The sequence below is a fragment of the Cyanistes caeruleus genome, chromosome 11 (genome assembly GCF_971803275.1).
Source record: "Cyanistes caeruleus chromosome 11, bCyaCae1.hap1.1, whole genome shotgun sequence".
NCBI lineage: Eukaryota > Metazoa > Chordata > Aves > Passeriformes > Paridae > Cyanistes > Cyanistes caeruleus.
In genome coordinates this window covers 9,647,496-9,669,090 of record NC_141711.1, presented here as the reverse complement: position 1 = coordinate 9,669,090, position 21,595 = coordinate 9,647,496, and the positions used below count along the sequence as shown (strand labels likewise).

Sequence of the window (21,595 nt, the reverse complement as noted above, 5' to 3'; positions counted from 1 at the left end):
TTTTTTTTGTTATGAACAGAATAATAATAATATTATAAGAAAAAAAAAAATCAGAGGCAGACTGGCAGTCAGACTGTCACAGACCCAGAATTTCCTAACACCCACACAAGCACGTTTCTCTTGAAACCAAATTCTGCCACCTTGAATAGACAGGCATACAATGACCTGGGGGCCCCATCCTATCAAGGCTTAAGACCATGCCAAGCCTGATGGGATTACTCACAAGCTAAAAATTATGCAGTAGCTGAACCGACAGCTGAAAAGAGCCTTAAATGCCTGGTAGCATTCCATTGTCAATTGATGAACATTGATAAATATTTATTTTTGCTCTACTTTTTCTTCTCCAGCTCTGCATTAGCACTTCTTTATTATTATTATTATTATTATTTGTTAGATTTAATTGTTTCTTTTATTTGCAACACCTACACATGCCTACACACAAAAGCAGAGGTGCCCTTCCCTCCATGTTGCCCAACACCTTTTTCTGACCCTCTGGGTAAAACTGCATGATTTCTATCCATGATTTAGGTGGATAATATCACAAGCAGTAAACACTGGCATCTGCACACAATCAATTTTAGCAGTCCATTTGCAAAAGAAATCAAATCCTACATGCCGTAACATATGCAAACACTTTTGCAGTGCAGTTACCCTTGGCTTCCATGGATTAATAAAACAGAACATTATAAAGAATAATTATCCTGGACATAAAGCCACCACATGAAGTTCAGTCCTCTTCTGTGGGTCACTAAGCCAGAGTGAACCCCTTCCAGTGGCAATGAGATTTTCATAAGCAGGGTGGCAGGGAGGTTAATGCCTGGGCTGGGAACTGGACTCCAACATTTAACGCTGGAGAGAAAACCTCTACAACAATTGTTCAACTGACACCGTGGACCAACTTTTGTATCAAACCTCCCTGGCCTTTGCACTGAAAAATATCCTTCTCTTAACAAATCTGTAGTAACAAGATGTGCTTGAACACAAGCTTTTGAGAGGAAAACTCAGAAACCTCCATACTGGAGGAGAAAAACTGAATTAAAAAAAAATTGTTTCAATAGGCCATGAAAAGCTGAAGGATGTTACTTTCATCTGTTTTCTTCTATAAAAGAGCAATTTTAGTAGAATAGGTCATCTCTAGAAAAGAGCAAGAATTCATTTTGACTGCACAGATAAGCTCATTTATACTTAAAAGTTTAGTCAACAAAACTTTAGAGACCTGGTCACCGAAGTGCTAAAGCCATCAGGAGGCACCCGTATGAACCTAAGGAGGAGGGGTAAGACAACACAAGGCTGAAGAATAAAATGCAATGTTCAGCTTAAAAAACCAAACCAAAACAAGATGCTACCAGAGTGGGGGCGAGAGAATGACAAATCCATCACCCTCTCTTTCAGTTCCTGGAGCTGACTATCTGTGTGTGAGCTGTTAACACCAAGTGAGGGGGACTAACTGCAAACCTGGATCTACCACAAATAAGTCATGCCCACTCAATTGCTTTCCATATGAGAGTAACATTTCTGGATAGACAGAAAATGCAAGTTGCTATATCTCAATTTTAGAAACGCTTCTGACACTGTTTCACATGCTATTTTTGTAAGTATGTTTGGGAAGCAGGATACAGATGATTATGAAGTGTATGCAAAACTGATTGGAAAACCACACACTGAGAAAATTCATCAGTTGTTCACAATCAGGAGGCAAAGATGTATTAAATGAAGTTCTGTGGGGACCCTCCACCAGCCTGGTACAGCTCCAGGTTTTCACTAAATTACCTGGATGGTTGCAGAGAGACTGATCCTATTAAGTTTACTGACAGCCACAAGGCATGAGGGGCTGGAAGCAGGCTGGGAAGTAAATTTTGAACTCAGAATGACTCATACATGTTTGAAAAGACAGATGTACAGTTTGGTAGAGGGGCATGCAAGCTACCAGACCCAGGCAGGAACAATCTAATGAATGAAGGATGGGGAAAAACTATTGAAGTGACAGCAAGGACTCTTCAGATACTGTGGGTTGCAAACCAAAGGTAAATCCACAGTGCCATGTCTTATGCAAGAAGAGCTAACACCCTGCTACATGGTAGGTGGGTATAGTCTACAAAATCTGTGAAATCATCCTTTCATTCTACTCAGCACTGATAAAAGCCTTGGCTTGGACACATTCCCCAGGCTTGGGTACCACAGCTCAACAATGACGTAGCCCAGCTGGAGTTCATTCAGGTTGAATCGATGCAGACTGGTCAGACATCTGCAAGACCACAACTTCTGAGGCTGGGGGGAAGGATAACTTGTCTAGGCTAAAAAGAAGAGAGGGAGGAGGGAAACCAGTATCATTACTCTCTTCATATTCATATTCAGACATGTGATGCACAGAGGGAAACAAGTAATTTGTCATCTGTGTTAGGTCAGAATGCAAAGGCACTGAAATTATAAATAAGCAAAGCTTTTCCTAAATATTTCAGAGTACTGAATTAATGTGAGCTGATGTGGTGTTCCCAGTTTGGATATATTTAAATGCAATATGGATACACGATATCACAGGTATGGCAAATACAATCTCAAGGCAGAAGAATAGCACAAACTCTCTCTGCCCAGTTTTGGCTCAAGGAAATTAAGATCAATGATTCAGACCCAGAGATGTTTGTCTTGGTACACACACCCCAGTTAGTTTTTCTCTTAATCTTTCATTTGGCTGCAACTGAGGCAAAGCTGACAAGTGACGTAAGCAGCCTGATGAGCAGGACTTATATTAAATAGCACTATTGTGATGAATTCTTCAATAAGAAAGATAAAATCTTTCTTCCTAGGAGATTTATCTATGAAGATTTCCTCCTGTCTTATTCGAGCTCCTCACATTAGTTTTCTATCCCTTTCAGGCATGTTTTTCTCTATTCTTCCCCCTGCTTATTTGGCAAGCAGAGAGAGAACAGGGAAGCTGATCCCTTGAAAACTGAGAGCAGGAAGGGGCAGAGATCTATTAACAGGTCCCTTTTTCTGGCCATTCCTACCCTGCAATAAAGGGTAGAGTTTGCCATTCTAGAAAAAGGACAGCAAATGCTGCTCCCCTTGATCTGCAGAGTCCATCTCGTGCTAAAAGCATGGCTTCTAATGGCTACAAAAAAAAACCCACACCCAAAACCAAACAGCAAACCCAAATGGAAAAGCACTCCTCACTCATCTTCTATCTTTATTCTTCCTTTGCCTTCTATACAAATTGTATTTTTAAAAATCAAAAATAATTAAGTCACACAAGTGGATACATCTGAAAGACAAATGGTCTTCTGAAGTTGTGTGTGCTGTCCTCAGTTAACATTTGACGTGGGCTGGTTGGGATGGGATCTTCAGTGGGTCACTGGGAGCAGCCTGAAGGAGTTTCAGTGAGTTTTGCTGCTCTTCCCAATTCCTGCAATGATCCTGCAGTAAGGACTAACTGAATGTGATGTTTGCAAAACATAGAGGATGTTCCTGGACTTCAGAAAGGCCATAAAGGATTTCAGGGAACTCCTCCAACAGCAGGATTACAAAGGCTCTTGTAGAAACACAATCACCCTGCTATCAGGAGAACCACTCACTCTAAATAGAAAATAAACACCACCTCCCATAAAATATCACTGCTACTTTGCATTTTCTGACCCTTCCATTCTGAAGGACACACAAAATCTATTATTAAAGCGTCCCATCAAAAAACTTCTGAAAGGAAGGAAAGAAATTCCTTCTGACTGAAGGAAAGAAATCACCAACACCCTAATGGTGGTGGGCCCAAAAAGCACTTCTGAAATGTTTGAGTGATTCTCTGAAACAATCCATTTGTTTTTGCCTATTCCACTTAAAATGCTAAAATGAGTGATAAGATTTCAATTCCCTTCATTGCTTCCATTCTAAATTTCCAGGAAGCATCCCCATGAAAGCATGGGCTTGGTCCTCAGGAGCACCACAAATATAAGCTGTGAGGGTCTGATACCAGGTAAAAAAGGCTTCCTTACCCACCCAGTGACTGCACCATTCCCTTGTACGTGTCAGAACATTGGCCCAAGATTCTCAAGCAGTGTTTGGGGCTGACATCAGGAAAATTTCTCATTTGATCACCCAGCACCCAGACAACATCACCATTTGCAACACAGCCATCTTGAAGCAGATGAAGAAGATGTTTCTGGTGTCATGTTGGAAAAGCTTCACAAATGGTCCCCCCTCTCTTGCTGGTGGCATTGAGGAGACCCCTCCTGCACACTCAGTGTCAGCCACCTCTAAACCAGTTCCTGGCCCAACCCCAAGAGCAGTTTGAGATTCTGCCAACTTGTCTTTTGATGTTTCCATGGAACAAGTACATTCCTGCCCTGTTAAGTCACACACCCAGACTCCCTCAGCCTATCAGGACTCATCAACATGTCTCTGGCAGCTTCAAATTAAGCCCCCAAAATGCTTCTTGCTGTGCTGGTACAGTAGGTGAACATTGCCTCCAGCCACCATCCCTGGGATTAGGCAACACAGCCAGGATAAAATGCTTTCCACCTGGTTCATCCTACCCTCAGATTTAGGGAGTGAAAACAATTTTCCAAAGTTAGGTTCTTGTTTTAGGGCTTCTTGATGCCAAGGAGTGGACAAAGTCAGTCTCACTACATCATTTCAGGCAGTGCAAAAGGTTTCAGAAACCATAAATTACCTCTGTACTTCCAACTCCGATGTCTTTGCTTTCAGAAGGGAAACGCTTGCATCAGAGCAGAAGACAAGCCCCATGCAGCACATTCAGCTGCAACAAGCAGAGCTACAGCATGCAACAAAGTACCTGAATATTGCACTCAGTTAGAAATATAAGAGCCTGTCCATCCTGGAAAGACTGGGGCTGGAATTTGATGTCTGCCCTTTGCAAAGGTGCCCTTCTACACACTCTTTTGCAGAAATGGAATAGATTCTTTTTATACTCCACAGTAAGAATGAACTGCTCACGCCAGGTATCTAAAACAGGGGTTAGCAGCTCATTGAAACGGCAGATTTCTAGCAGAAGCTGGAATATTTATTAGACAAGGTAATAGTGGATCCCACCACATTCAGCAGGGTCCCTTCTCCCGTCTTCCTTCCCAGCCCCCGAATCACCACTGCTGAATTCCCAGACCATTCACACACTGACCCTGGAAAATACTGAGCTGCACTTAGATTTTGATTTTTTAAAAAGCCTAAACAGCTGTAAAGGCTCCACAATATCTGAGGTGCCATGAGAGCAGCCCCTGTGACTGCCAGTCTTCCAGGTGGAGAAGGAGAGGGCAGCCTGAAGGGTACTCTCCAGTGGTCACAGGGAGAAATTCCTTACAGAGAAGCAAAGATATATTTCACAAATCGAAGCAATTAAGTTTGCATGCAACGGTTTGGATTTGTAAAACCACTTTGGAAGTAGCACACGAAACTGTTAATGATATTAAAGATGCTTACAGAAAATCAGATTAAACAAAAGTAAACTACTGGACAAGGGGGAAAAAAAAAAAAAAAAATACGGACAAGTCTCACTCACCAAAGTCTGACTGCAAATCCTTTTTCAGCCCACAAAGCATGTCTGCTGTTATCTATCAAATCATTCAACTAATTGTAAGAGCCGCTCCGTCCTCGCTGCCTGCCTGCGCTGGAATCCCTTCCCCGGCCGCCTCCCACCGCACCTCCCGGCAGAGAGATCCAGCGCCAACCGGCCGGGGCTCTCCAGTTTGCGAGGACTCAGAAATGTGCCAATCCTTTAGGAAGAAATATCTTTACACGTCTGTTTAACGTGCGGCTCGCCAGTCCTGTGTAGAAATAGGAGAATGAAGGGTATGGGTTTTTTTTTTTTTATGAGGTCCTAAAAATCCCGTGCTAGTTCTCTCGGCTCCACTGGCCATCAGGCATTGCCAAGCAAAAGTTGGAAGCGCAGTGATTAACCGGAGCAGCTGGTTGGAGGGGAGGCAGCCACCGAACCCTGACGCTCCGGCAGATGCAGCAAATGTCGAGCGAGCACTTCATTCCCGGCGGAATTCCACCCCGCGCCCCGCCGCCGGAGAGCGGGCATCATCCCACGGAGATCTGCTGGCCCCTTCCTGCCCGAGCCCCTCGGTGGCTTTCACGGGCATTTCAGGCGGGGGTGGGGGAATAAAAAGAGGCAGGGGCGGGAGGAGGGCGGGCGGTGCTGCGGCGGAGGCAGCGCTGCCCCCGCTCAGCGCCACAACTTGGCCGGCAGCGGAGCCGCGCAGCAGCCCCCGAGTCGCAGCAGCAGCAGCAGCAGCGGCGGGGCTGAGCACGGGAACAGGCTGCGACTGCAGTCTTGCCTGACACACTTTCTTCTCCCCCACCCCCTCTTGGCAAGTGCTTGCAAAGCCTCCAGCACCTTTCAAGGCAATGTCAAGCTGCTGTCAAAGCATTACGCTGCCTCCCAAACACACACACACACACACGGTGCTCGTAAGGGAATGTGGGGATGCAGTCTTGTGTCCTCCCTATAGCGTTTGATGAAAACTCAGTTTAACCCTTTCTTAGGAAGGGCGGAGGAATCAGCACGAGCAAAAGGCATGGACGTCCTGTGTTGAGATTTTGGCGAGAGGAGGCTCTGGGGGCAGTGCTGGGACCCGGCTGGACACGGGGAGTTTGGCCCTCCAGGACAAGATGCTGCACGGCTTCCCCCGGACCTGCTGGCCCTGCACGGTGTGTGGGGAAAGGGCACTGGCCTCGGAGGAAATGGCTGCAGCAAACCACTGTCTCCGTCCTTTACTGGTAAAATGGAAAAGTTGGCTGACTTGTGCTGAGGATCCAGAGCATGCAGGGTATGCCAACGCCCTGGCCATGGGGCTAGAAGGGTGTGCACAGGATCAGATCCTGCCTCCAGCACTGTGCAGGTCCTCAGCCAAGCTGTGAGATGCCAACTGCGCCAACCAGCTCATGGCAGCACTCTCCATAGTCACCCTATACCCTTGAGAACTACTGTCATCTATAACAGCAAGATTACACCCAGAAAGAGTGAAGAGAGATCAAGAAGAACATGGACTAAGGCACAAAAGGCATCTACATTTTTGTATGAGGGACCAGTCATGGTTGAGATTGCTACTAGATTTGTCTGAATAAAGCCAAGAGGTCACAAATTTAGAAGGAAGCTCATGGAGAGGCAGCAAGGTTAAGACTTGTTTCCTTAGGAAAGAAATGAGGATAAATCAAGAGGAGCTAAGCACACCTGAAAGTGCCAGCAGGAAGTTTTTTACAGAACTGGGGGCCATAACTCTGGAGGAGGATAACTGGGTTTCAGCCTAATGCCAGAGTTTTTGTTCAGATTTAAATGCAGCAGCATCTCTATTGTGGTTCAAACTCAGCTGTTTCATGAGAGGATAACTTAAACAAAAGCAATAAAATCACTAAGTAATAAAAAACTACTTACAAAAGAGATATTTTGGTCCATAATTTGTTTAAAAGAAGTTGTTCAGTCTGACAATAGACTTAATTAGTAATTGAGGCAAAATTTATAATTAGAAATCTTTTCACACAGCTATTAATGCTTTTTCTGCAGAGAAATTTCATCTTAAAGGAAAAAACATTACCAGTTGCACCACAAATACAAGAAGCTGCTAATCTGAGAATAGCCCATTGCTTTAGATGCCATGAAATGGATGTCTCCAAAATGGTGTTTAAAATAAAATGTTAAAATAATTGTGTTTGTGCCACCATAAAATTCTTCACAAGTTATCTGCTGCATGAAGAAAGTGTGAGAGGACAGGTCTAATACACAGTTGAAACTGCTTGTTTTCATGTTTGAGAGCTGGCTGGAGCTGCCCCATTCCTCTGATGTTGGTGGAGAAGGAAGTATTTGAGCATTTCAAGCCCAGAATTGCTGGTGGCATTTGTTGAGCTGCTTGGCAAGACACCAGTGCACCAGGAGCCTGGAGAGGATAAAGATATTTACTCTATGGTTTCTGGCCAAAATCCACAAACAGAACACTTTCTTCATGTTTCAGGTGGCACTATGTTAAAATGAGTTGAAGTGAACAGCTTGAGTTTCTAACACAGAAGGGAAAGGATACACCACACACCCCAACAAAACAAGGCAGACCAAAAACATACGGTTATGGCATCAAAATGTGTAGGTGTCAGGAAAGAACATGAGGCACCAACCTAAGCTAGGGTGACTTGAGGGACAGTATGTAGAGCTTTGATGTTTCAGGAACAGTCTGTACATTCTCCTGTACCTTCTTGACGTGAACTTTAAGCTTGTGCACTCAGAATTAGCAGCTTTTCAAAAATGCTCTGGCAATATCAACTACATACAAGCCTCACCTAAAAATGTATGGCTTTTAAAATAAGTTAATTTTGTGGAGGTGAGATGTTAACGAAGTCTTTTCACAGAAAAAAAAAAAACAATCTCAGTTCTGCTTTGTTGGCATAATCTGATCTCCTATTACCATTCCAGGATGAAAGAGGGTTTAGGGGATGCTTTCTTGCACCCCCACTTCAGTATAAAATGCTGAAGGAGAAGGACAGCACAGGCTGAGAACAGTCCATGGCTAGAGAGCTTCTGGGTGGTCCCTACTGGAAACATCCATCTCTGCAGGCTCGTGGGCCTCATCCATACAACTGAAGTGGTGATGCCAGTGAACAAGCACCTGCTCTAGAGAAATGGGCATTTTCTTTTCTCAGGAACAGACTGCCCTTTGAGTAAAGTTCATCTTTTGTAAGGAGTATCTACCCTTACTTGCACAGACATGTTCTAGCGCTTGGTTTAACATTTCTTGTACCAAATACATCCTATTCTGCTCATGAACCTCAAATATTTCCCCAGAGCTGACTTACAAATCCTCCCAGAACCTCGGTGGGAGTGATCCTGCAAACCTTACATGGCCTAAACTGTCTGGGACGACATTTACAGAATACATTTTTATGCAAACAAGACAGGGAGGACAGCAAAGGGAAGATCACAGGCTATTCAGATTATCCATTATTTAGTCCAATGTTTGATGGGTATTTGTAACCATTACTTATTTAACCACATCCAAAAGAATCTTTGTCAGAAGTCACAGGACTGTGGAACGCTCACGCAAGATCCTGATATGAACCATTTAGCGCTGAACATGCTCTGAGCTGTGGAGAACATGGAGAGAATCTTACATCACTCCACATTAGGAGGTCTCAGGAGACTCTCTGAAGACAGCTGAATGAACATAATGAACAGTGAGCCACAAGAAAACGATGAGGAAAAACCCCCAACCACATGCACTTAGGGAGCGCAGAGAAACACCGAAGTTCCAACCGCATATAAAATGATATTAATAGCAACAGAAATTGCTTTGGGTTAGGGAAGGTTCAGAAGAGACTGACACAGATGCTTTCTACTTTATTTTAGTTCAGATGTTAAATTAAGATTTTCCGTTGCCATCTCCTTCTTCTCATCCTACTTCTTCCATTTAATAATACACGCCTGCACATCAGGGTCCCCCTGGGGCTGGGGACTCATCTTCCTGCTCATCCACCCTCTCAAGGCTTGCTTCTGGCACAGCAGACCCAGTGCTTCCACTTGTCTTACCGAGAAAGACAGTTTTTACTGGGAATCCTAAGCATCTCTGCACAAAAATCAAGTTTGGAGAGAAAACACACCCTTCTTTGACTGATTTTTGTTTGCAACATACAGGGAGGAGGAGGAGGGACAAAAGGAAGACCCATCACTCTCTTGCTGGAAGAGACTTCACAGCTGATTACCCAGCTACCCACTGGCTGCACATTTGCTCCATTTCATCTGCTCCAATTTTACATAGTTGTGCTTATTTAGAAACCCCAGACAACTGCATATCAGCCTCAGGCCCCATCTCTGGCCTAAGCAGATGCCCTGATTTTTACATACAACCCCAAAATGCAATGCACTGTTTCATCAATATATTTTTATGGCAAATGGAGAAGGGGCTGGAAAAGAAAAAAATCTTTAAGGGTATTTAAACAGCTTAATAATGGAGCCAGAGGAAGAAGTTCTTGATTGTTCTTTTCTTTAAGTGCAAATTCCACCAGCCAGTCCTAAACATTAATTTATTACGGGTAATGAACACTGGAAGATAAATTGACCCATCCAGCAAGCAATTAGAACCCATGCTGCACGCACACATGCAGAGCACTGAGACAGAGTACTTCCTTTACAGAGCAAAGGTACTTATGAGACCCCCATCCATTCCCTCCACCACCAGAGCACAATAAAATGGTTCCTGCACATTTTTCTGGGTAATCAGAGTAGGACACACTGGGGTTGGGGACCCCAGTGCTGATAAGAGAAACGGTAGAAGACAAATAGGCTGCAGCAATGTACAAGGTCCTTTATTCCCCAGCCAGCTCTAATGATACAAAAGAGCTCATTCAGGGACCTCGTTAGCAAAGGTCATCCCAACAAAAGTGAATCTTGGCCTTATGATGATTTTTTAAGCCAAATGGAGATGAGCTTGACAAGACATAGCAATAAGCAATACAGCAGGAGCTTAACGATACAACAACAAGCACCAGCCATGCCAGGGCAAGGTGGGAGTTGATGACCTGGTCCTAAAGGAGCAGAGCTCTGGAAGTTGCATGCACAGCATCTGAAAGCAGGTTCAACACTTTCAGGTAGCCAGAGACTATTTCTCACATTTATCTCAACTTCTGTGGTACTTCTGGTACTTATGTCCAGAACAAGTATGTTTCCTAGACAAAATGGACCCCCTCCCCCACCTCTTTGTGGATTCTCCTAATTGGTTTTACTTTTTACCCTCCTCAAACCTTTCATAACAATGTAGCTGGCTGGTATCCCACAGCCTTGTGACACCGGTAAAATCCTCAAGCATGCGTGTAATTGGAGGAACCATGCAGACACAGAAAGCAGGAGCAGCACCACACCACTGGAGGAAACAAACTGCCTAGTATCTCCCATCTTCCCAGCTTTTAGTGATCCATGCACTGGAATGGCAGCAATTTTTTTACAGCAGAAAAAAAACAAAACTGGAGGGCAAGTAAGCATCTAAGCTTTGCAGTGATAGGACTGATTTCCAGTTCTGAGGTCATTAAACCACTCCAGTCTACAGCGAGTGCACTTGGCACTTCAATATCTACATCAGTGGCTGCCCTGAAAGGGCCTGTTCTGTGATCCCTCCTCTTCAGCAAAAATGCTGTTTCTCCTTTATATTTTATTCATTCCACTAAGAATGAAAATAGTGATGGGTCTGTTAGCAGCTGGCCAGCATCCACCTTCCTTCCACACTATGGGTGGGCAATTTAGGTGAAGCAAGCTCCAACACAATCAAAATACAGATGAGAGAAAACATATTCTGCTACAGAGCTTTGGATATAGAGAGAAAATGGGAAACTGGCCCTGAATAGGACACAACCTTAGAGCTCAATCAGCCCAAAGGGAGCAGAGGTGTGAGAGTGAGGTTGGGGCTGCAAAGCACATCAGCATCCCTCAGCACCTTACTACGTTACGTGCCACAAGAGCTCAGGTCTTTGCAGTAGTAGGGACTGAAGACTTCCTCCTCTTGATCCAAAGGGATGCAGTGCTTGAGCCCAAACAGAGAACCCTTCTGGTAGCAGGGATGTGGCCGTGCCACATCTCGCCCCGAAAGACAGAGAGAGGCAATGCTACAACCTGTAGGTCAGGTCTTAGCATCCCAATCCATTCCTGCCTGTGGGAAGAAAACCTCTGCATCTTCCCCTTAAAGGATTTATCTTGACACTGGTCTCTGCAGAAGGAATGCTGCCAATGCAGATGGAAAAATAAGCAAGTGGGTCATCAGTCTTACCTGTTGTCACAGTTTCTTTTCAATGAGTATCAGTGTAACAATGCATTAACAATAAATGGAATGCCATGTTAACACTAATTTGCATAGTATAGAGCCACACTGCTCTGCTGCCTCTATTCTCTTTCCAAACTCTCCTGACCTGCATATGAAACGAGATGAAATTTAATTGCTGGGGCATTCAGTAGAATCACTGAATTCCTGCTTAATGAGGCTTCATTTGTACTCTGTTGCATCAGACACCTTCTCTCCAAGGTGCTGTAGTAACTAGCTCAGATATAAAATATTTTCCAAGGCACATTTTCGTATGTGTTTCAACAAAGAAATAGCAGGAAAAGGGCTGACTGCAAAAGATGATATTAGTATCAGCAGCATGATAAGGCCAGTGAAATCCCAAGAGCACCAAGCCGTATTCCTCCACCAAAAAAAAAGCTTTAATGGCTTTTATATATGCTCTAGCATGCTACTATGCAGTATCTGTGCAGTGCAACTCTTCTAGAAGAGACAAAGCTAGGTGAGATCTGGCCAAGGTCTATATGGGAGACAGCCAAAAACTAAAAGCAATACCAATAATTTTGGTGACTCAGAAAAAGCACAGCCCACGTTGCACCCAGGAGTCAGAGCTCTGGATGGTTTTGCATTCAGATATCTCAGTGAGCTCACCTCATTCAGAAGTCCTTGGCTGAAGAGGCTCCTCATGTGAGGCACCTCAGCTGCATGGCCAGGCCGGTCCCTGGAAGCTCAGCCTTCCTCCTCGCTTTTTGCTCAGACGTAGCACAGGCACTTCCAGCGGCACAGGCACGACTGTGCTTCAGAGTCACTCGTAGGGACCAAAGCCACCAGACTGGGTGACATTAACCGGTCACAGAAGGCAGACAGGCACCAAAAGGCCGAAGGCAGCAGCTTCCCAGCACAGGGTGAAACCAGGTTGGGCTCCCCTGCTGCCTCGGGAAAACTCCCGGCCCTCCCAGCTCAGAGCCGCTGGAATGCTCCAGAACCCCTGGAGGGATCAGAACCCCTGGAGGGATCAGAACCCCTGGAGGGATCAGAACCCCTGGAGGGATTGGAACCCCTGGAGGGATCAGAACCCCTGGAGGGATTGGAACCCCTGGAGGGATCAGAACCCCTGGAGGGATCGGAACCCCTGGAGGGATCAGAACCCCTGGAGGGATCGGAACCCCTGAAGGGATTGGAACCCCTGGAGGGATCAGAACCCCTGGAGGGATCGGAACCCCTGGAGGGATCAGAACCCCTGGAGGGATCGGAACCCCTGGAGGCCGAGACAGGGCCGATGCAGACGCGTGCTCGGGGCGAGGTGTTGCCAGCTTGGCTCCTGCTCCAGCTTTGTCAAGTTTTACCTCCCAAGCTGGGGCAAGGCAGAGCCACACACAGCTCCAGGTAACCACCGGGTGCTGAGACCAGTGGTTTATGAAGTATTTTGGCTTTAGAACATGCAAAGCTCCCTGAGGGACTGAAAATTGCTTGTTACTGCAGGTTTGCAGGATGGGATCGGCCTCCCTGCTCCCATCTGGCATCCCCAGGAGCAGCTCCAGCACGCTCACAGCACTCTGTAAAGGTTTATCCTTTCACTCGTGAGTTACACTAACCTATAAAATCCTGCTTGGGCTCATCCCCAGCCAGGGTCCGGACAACACCAGTGCATCCATGATAGTTGCAACAGGCCAAGAGACCAACCACCAAGTCAGATTCCCATTTGCATTGTAAGGGGAGACACTGGGGATCAGGGTATGGTGTGAGGCAGTCCTAATTATCCCAGGGTAGCTAATTATAAAGGACGTAAATTGACAGAAATAAAGCCACGTGGTCAATAGTACTTTTTTAAAGCTGGAAATTTTAGCCCATTATCTTTCCAGCTGAAAAGCTTTAATTGAAAATGGCTAATCTTCCAGTGGGTTCAGGAAGGGTTTACAAGCTAATTGCTCTCTTTTCTTTAGGATTAACACTTTGTTCTGTGAATAGGGGTGGAGGGCAGCAGATGTGCAGCCTTTACTCTTTTTAATCCAAATACTCCACTGCCACAGATGCTCCCAATGCTGTGTGGTGGCATAATGGAATCTCTTTCTTGCGCATAAAGTGCTTGTTCTGAAATGAAATTACACCTATCTATTAGGAAGAGAGCAATAAATTTCCTCCACTACACATCCCCATCACGAAAGACACAGCACTGAGCTGTAAAAATCCCTGATGGAAGTAAATTTTGCGGGAGAAAGCAGCTAACGTATGTTTTTTCCTTTTTAACCATTTTCCTTTTGTAACTGGTAGCCAGTGTCATTTGGACATGGGCGGAAAAGTCATTATCCCACAGAAGTCAGAACATGATCCCACAAACCTCAGGGTGGCTGGGACCTGGCTGCTAAGCTCTAGGCTGAGAGAAGATTTAAAGGAGCCAGTTGGGAGAACAACTGCCTTCCATTTAAACAGAGAGAAATTAATTTTGCTAAACCACAGTGAGAGCTACAACTATAGCTCTCACAGACTGCCCATAAAGCTAGTTGGGAATCTTGACTACCTGGACTAGATGGGATTTGTATTACATGGGAAAAGGGGGTTGGCTTGATCCTGTGATCTCTCTGGGAGAGATGTACTTAAAGGAGAGGAGGATCCCTAATAGCAAAGACAGAGTGAAGCCCATTTCTCAGAAAGAGGGAGGGGGAGAATAAGTACATTCAAAGACATCTTAAATGAAAAAAATGAGGTCGTGGCCATTCAGCTCTTGCTGCTGCAGGGCAAGAAAGACCAAGTCCTTCTTCACATGAAATCTGCACTCCTGCTGCTCAGAAAACAAAGTGTCTGGCACATCCTTGCAAGATCCTGATTACCAGTCCCAAAGGGGTAACACACCTGTTAGGGAGGTTACTTTTGCTGTTCCCAGGATCAGATCAAGGAAGGCCACACCATCAGGAATAACAGTGTGCCAGCTCACCCTGCCCAGACTGGAGATCAGAAAATCAACAGAGCACTTGGGTCCTAAAGGTGTGGGGAGAAGGAGGAAGCATTTTGTGTTTGAATCAAAAAATCAAGCTAACATTTGGTGTCATAATGTCTCAGCAGTGCTGTTGAGGAAGGCACTAGGGAAGGGGTCCAGCCCCACCTGTATGAATTAACAGCATCACCAGGGCTTCCCCCAGAATGGCCCAGAAGGATGCTTGCCTAGAGAACAAGTCATCTCAAGTCTCTTGAATTAAGTTCCTAACTTTAGCAATCTGTGAACTAGAGAGAAGATTCATCTCTTTTGACAGAACAGCAAATACAGCTCAGTAACTGTTTTCCCTATTCCTCCTCCCCCTAAAACCTAGAATTTTCTGCTGAATCATTATCAAAAAGAACATATTCCAACACAGGAAGGAAGCAGTGCAAACACTACCCATACAAGAGTGTCTCAGACAAACCCATGGAAGCAGCAGACACAAGAGTTCAGGGAATGGGTACCAGACTCAAAAATTTCAAAAGCTCAGCTAGTTTTTAAAAACTAAATTTGTGTAAAGTACAGCTCAATATTGCCTTTTCAAACACTTCCTGCAACAGTCACGAAGTTGCTATCCTAATTCATGCCTTTCATTAGCTGGTGAATTGGAATATTTAGTGTTCAAATGAAGATGAATTGTTGCCAGTCACAGCATCATCCTGCATTCAGCAGTGATCTCGATCTTGCAAAGTAGTTCCTCAACCAAGGAAAGGAAACTCAGCTTCTCAACTAAGGGAGAAAATCCTCAGAGCAAGCAGATGACAGACACACATATCATGAGCATATGACACTATTAAAATCTAGATGAATGCTGAGATACTAAAGGCATGGGTTAGGAGGGGATATTTTCAAAACTCTATTAACTCAGTGACACAGTTTATGGGAAAGATGCCTTATCATTTGTACCTTTTGACTGCACATGAGAAGAGGCAACAAGTGCACATTCTCTGCTACCTCAGCAGCTGTTCACATGCTGAAATGAGGTAGTTACTTGTGCAAGGCATTAGAGATTTGTTCATTATTGCTTTCCTGGGTGTTGTTTCTGGTACTCAAAGGCACAAAAATCCTGCAGAAGCTGAGGGTCTAGAGCTACACCTCCTACTCCTGGAGTGCATTTCTGTGCAAGAGCCACTGGGAACAATACTGAAAACCTTATTACTTGACAAAGATGAACACATAGAATCCAAGCCAGAATCAGCACTGCATAAATTATGGCCAAGAACACCAAGATTTAAAGCTTTATATTTGGCAAAAAGATGCTTTGACTGTCTTTTCAAAGAAAAACAAAAAAGCACATAGAAAATTATTTTCTGAAAGCTGTAAGAAACACTGTGAAGACCTAGTTTTGTAGTTTTGTGATCACCCACCTTCACACTAGCTGACATCTCTGACATGCAGTTACAGACCCACTGCAAAACAGAGCTAGCATTACAGAAGATCAGAAAAGCTTTCTGATTTTTCCTAGAAAAAGCTTTTCATAATAGAAATATTCTGTCCAATTACTTACAGAGTGATCACTTAAGAATATTTACTCTCCAAAATATACTGTATTATAAACCCCTTTCACTCAACTATTAATTTCTAAGAAGCAGCACAAGGCTTAGGATGTGGAGATTTTAGTGAAAATTATGGGATTGCTTTCTTTACAGCTGAGAATTGATGCACCAGTGTCAGGGGACAAACAACAGGAAAACTGGTCTTGATCAAAACAATCAGAGCAGTGAAGCCTACAGAGGCTCTGAACCAACAAGCAACACCTGAGGGGCAGGCCACAATGGGGACATTAAAGCTTCCTTGCAAGACTTCAGGTGCAGCCCTGCAGTAACCACACACTCCTGGAAACCACTGCTGGTAGATGGTGTCCAGGTATGGCTGACTAAGTTACTTACATTTTATGTGGTGTTCCAAAGTAATTAAAAACTGGATTCCTTTAGAAATAGCATTGCCTCAAGCCCATCAGGATGTTTTTTAGGCAGTAGTCACACCATTACAAAGGGTATTTGTGATCTGAATTGCAGCTATATTAAATACATTATTAAATATACAAAGCATGATGCAGCTGTAGTGATCCCCAGAATGACTCACTCCTGGTGTACAGTGATTTAGCCAGAGGAGAAGGGTATTGGAGGAGGAGGGTGCAAATGTTCTTCAAAGGTCATTACTGTAGCTGCTACATCAGTCCTCTCTCTAAGCAACTCTCTCCTTTCCCTTCTTCATGGAATCACTTGGGTTGAAAGGAACCTCTCTGGAAAAGCTGCCATGAAGGAACTCCGTGGAAAAATAAAAATACCCTCCTTATGTGGAAAGCTTCCAACAACATAAATGTTTACACTGGGGCCACATGGGTGAGGGAAGGTGGGTGTCTGTGGCTGTACCTGCTGTGCACTGCGAAAAGAGACATGGACAGAGCCTCTCCAGCAGCATCCACATCTGCTCATCCTTCCCAGGGCTGGGATTCTTGGCCTCATGGCTGGGATTCTCCTCTTCAGAGGGCAACCCAAGTGCACCAGCCTCTCTCGCTCTAAGAAGGCATTTGGCAGGATTTGATGGTCGAGCATAATTCCAGATGAAACACGCCAGATTGAAGGATTTCTGCATAATTAGGGATATAATACTGTATTTAAGAATCTCCTAAATACCCTCAGTTAACAGAGGGCAGCGTGTTCAGCAGAAACTCATCTCCCATCACCAGGGACTAAAGCTGGCACTAAGTGGATGCAGATCTTCACTTTCTCTAATACCTCAGCAGCCCAAATGCAGCAGCCAAAAAAAGTCCTTTCCAGAATGGGCAAAGTCCACAGCAGATCTCCTGGAATGGATGCCCCAGCTTAGAGGCATCCAGTGTTCCCAAAACAGCAAAGTGGCTGTGCTGGTACCCAGGCTTTGGGAAAGTTTCTATAGCAACAGGACACAAAGAAAATTTAGGTGTTTTCATGGCACAGCTGATTTACACCATCATTTCTGTGTTTAAGTCATTGAGACCAAGGGAAAAGCCTGAAAAAGTAAGATTCAGTTCCCCATCAGTGGAGTTTTTCCTTTTGTTTCATCCCCCCAACAGTTTTTAAGTCTCAGATTTTGTGTCAATGGGTCACTTTTCTGTTACCTCTTCCAAGGCCCAACCCTGGATAGATGCTTTCTTTACACTCCAGCTGTTGAAAGGACATAGAATCCCAAATCTTCCAGCTTTCAGAAAGACCTAGCCCAGACAGTACTGCAAGATACACTCTTCTCAGAGCAGCAGGTGCTAATATATGTGTTGGTTATTGGACAGTGTCATTTCATTTGGAGAGAAATATGACAGCTATACATGCGCAGTTTCCAAGTATACATCCAGATTTTCTGCAAAGTTGCCAGCCAGCATTGGACAGCACCATCATCAACTCCTCCTCCATGGGCCACCCCAGTACATGGGGAGCTGCAGGGTGGGGAAATCTCTGCACTGAGACCAGGAATACACTGAACAGAAGCTCTTTGTCACGAGGTCACAGATTCAAGACTGGTGGGGACCTTCCTGTGTGTGTTCTCACCAGCCCACAGACACATCGCTGCGATTAGCTCATCGTCACACCACTGCAGAGGACACAGCTTCCCTCCTAGCAGAAACCCCAGGACAGAAGTGTCACCTCAACAGGCCACTCTCAGAATAAATGCAAAGCCTTCCTGCCACTCCCGTCCCACGCTGCAGCAGCCACTCCTCAGTGCATCATTGCTCCCTCTGCCCCTGGATTGGCACCATCTGAATTTCCAGAGATAAGTGCACAAGAGTGTGCTGCCCTCACACAACATACCATTGCTATGGAAACACTGTTTGGGGTGAAATTTGAGGCTCTGCTGTCACTGATGTTTGCAGCCCTGCAGGCTCCTGCCCCAGCACATTGCATATCCCCTGTCCCCGAGCCCTGGGGTGACAGAGCAGATTTATGGGCTCAGAAATGTGATGCTCATCTGTGTCACGGGATGGAGAAAATGGCAGCTGCAAAGTTCAGTGTGCCATTGGAACAGCTGTGGAGTTTTCCAAGGCAATATTGCTGCCCAGTTGCTGTCACAGCTCCTCTCCCTATGCTTTTGCCTTCCTTGGACTTCAGCAAATTAGGAGTTTCACTTCAGTTTTGAAGTAGCAAAAGTTTCAAAGCAAATGAGAGGTGACCATTCAGTGTTTTCACTCACCTTTCTTACACGTGAAGAGCTCCTAAAGGACGCTGCCACAAAGTTCCACCCACTGCTACTTCACACCCCCTCTCTGAAAACACTTGCTGGAAGGCAGTTAAAACTTTAAAAATTTTAAATGGTGAAAAGGACAGGCAAGGAAGGGGAAGCATGGGGATTGAGCAGACAGCAGATTAATAGCTCGGCATTTATGGCAGTTTAATAATAGAGCTGTCACAATAGGAGAGATTTACTAATTGCAGAGTCATTTGCCATGGATTCCCATCAAGCTGCCATTTAAATCGCTGCAAGTTTTTAAGACAGCTTTTGAAACTGGGGAAGGGGAGAGAAGAGACAACACCCAGAGTATTTGTGAAGCTAAATTTAGGAAAGCATTGTGTTTTCATAGAGATGATCAAGCTGATAAGGAAACAAGGAAGGAGCCAACAGCGCTGCTAGCCCAAAGGAGCTGGGGAGGAAGGGGGCAGGTATTTGTGTTTGAGCCCCACCACAGAATAAGCAGGGCTTACATCTGGGGACAGGGCTCTGACCTCAAACTAAGCCCTGGAGAGTTTTACACAGGTTTAACCAGTGACCTACTAATACCTCCAACATGTCTTTTTGCAGAATTAGTCAGCACTGAGTTTAGGGGCAAAACATCATCTTACACCACTGATAGAAGAGTTGTAATCTCTTGGGTCTGTCAGCAGACAGTTGTTGGTCCTTCTTCTACTGACTTCAAAGTGAAATAAGCTCCTAATTCATACCTTCTCATCACACAGGGCCTCAACCTGAGGCATGCACAGATATTTTTGTTGGGGCAACCTGATGACAGCATGCTGCAGTACTCTGCATGCCACCCCCACAACCTGGCACTTCTCCATCGGGTCCCTGAGGCCACCGGTGCCAGGCCAGGGAGTGATTCACAGAGCTGTGAGTTCTACTAGACTCACTACACCAGGGTTATAGGAAAATTAAACAAGTTGAGAAATTTTCCTAACTAAATCCTCAAGCTACAGTTGTTACCTGGTGAAAATACCTCATTCCAGTCAAACCTGATGTTCTTCAGCCTTGACCAGGAAGTTTCCAGCACAGCCTGGAGAGAATTAAAACCAATCCAAGCACAAGCAAAAGACCTGGTGAATAAGGGAACCATAGAAAGGAAGATGGTTCTCAATCAGGAATTAGAGCCTGGAGCTTTATATACTAGAAGGGCACCCTTACTTTTTGGGAAAGAAAAAGGGCTCTCAGAACTATCAGGAGCAGTTCTGCATCCACCAGTCCTTTGCCCTACACTCCCACCCTCCCCAGCATCACTCTCTGGACTCATTTCCCCCAGAATGAAAAGGGGGCAGCTATCCTTTGCACCTCAGTCCTTTCACCTGCAGAGGCACAGTGAACCACCACCTTTACCAGGATGTTGAGAGCACCTCAGGCCACTCAGGTGGGCTCCACTTGGAACCGTGGGAGAGGTGGGGGAGGAGCTTTTTGGGCGCCCAGGGCAGCGATGCCATCCCATCTCAACCAGCAGTCCAAGGGAGGCCATGCCTTCTCTCAGACATGTTCTCATAGCTCTGGTGAGAGGCTGGAAAAAAGGTTGTTTTATTCCTCTTTTTCTTTAGGGGAATAGAGCACTCTCAGAAGTTCAGCCAGGACTTTGCAGATCATCAACAATTAGCAGCCTACAAGGGTGCATGGTTGGGGCTTTTGTGGCATTTCAATTCTGCTGTCATTTAATAACCACCCATGACTCAGGCTTTCCTCCCACATGCTGTGGCCCAGCACTCCTGATCTTTTCCATCCATTTGGATCCACTGGTACAGAAGATAAAAATGTGTTAAACAAGATTGCTTTTCCATTGCACCTGCAACTAATCAGACACACCAAGAGCACAATTTGATCAGGTATTACATTTTGTCCTGGTCTCCAGGTTGTTGTTTAAATACATTTGCAAAGAGGATGCTGCATTAAGGCAACATAGAGCTATTCCTATTCTTTCTCTAAGGACAGGACAAGGCAGTACCAGCCCCTACCCAGCCCCAGCACCCAACTCCTGCTGCAGCTGTTTCTAAATGGTTTTGGCCCACCAGGAACACATTTAGACACAGATGAGAAGTGTCACAAGGAATTTTCTTCTCAGAGGCACAATCAATCCATTTTACATAGAGCAGAGATAAGATGGCTGAAGCATAATTGATTTTATTTTATGGGATGCTATACAATGAGCATCCTTAAACAGAATTCAGTTATAATGAACATACAGTACAAGATGAGTCTTCACTGAGGCAAATGTCATTGCCTAGGGACAAGTTCAGATCTAAGTAACATCGGATTCATTACTCTGCATCTTAGATGAGGCTCTTCAGTCATGTTAAGTCAAATGTACCAACATTTATGTTCCCCATGCATTCTCATCAAGATGAGGACAATGTTTACCACCAGCTCTCTTGCTAGCTGAATGTCTCCCACTGCCCCTTTTTCACTTTGGAAAGTCCTTTTCCTTCTGTATCTTCCTGTCAACTCATCTGTGGCACTTGGGAAATCCCTCCTCAGGCTTTGCAGTGAAATTTGGACCAATGGGAGAAGTTAGGGCCATTTCTCTTTGTTTCTGCACAGCATCTTGAAGAGCCACCCCAGTGCCCAATTTTTGGGATCCCTCTCACTGGGTCCAGTTTGGAGGCCATGGCTGGCAGCCCCACCACCAGTCCTTCCTGTATCACCATAG

General features: G+C 45.0%; 1 protein-coding gene across 4 annotated transcripts in view; it reads right to left on the bottom strand.

The window, feature by feature from the left end:
- Positions 1-21,595, bottom strand: part of GRIP2 (glutamate receptor interacting protein 2) — a 252,049-nt gene that overhangs the window by 74,681 nt on the left and 155,773 nt on the right. Inside the window, exon 1 of one of the 4 annotated variants that reach the window (XM_086846923.1) lies at positions 5,501-6,260. The exons of the other annotated variants lie outside the window; for them this stretch is intronic. Coding sequence (XP_086703049.1) covers positions 5,501-5,540 — 40 coding nt within the window. The 5' untranslated portion in view covers positions 5,541-6,260. Of the gene's footprint in view, positions 1-5,500; positions 6,261-21,595 lie in introns of those variants that run through there. 4 annotated transcript variants of the gene reach the window in all.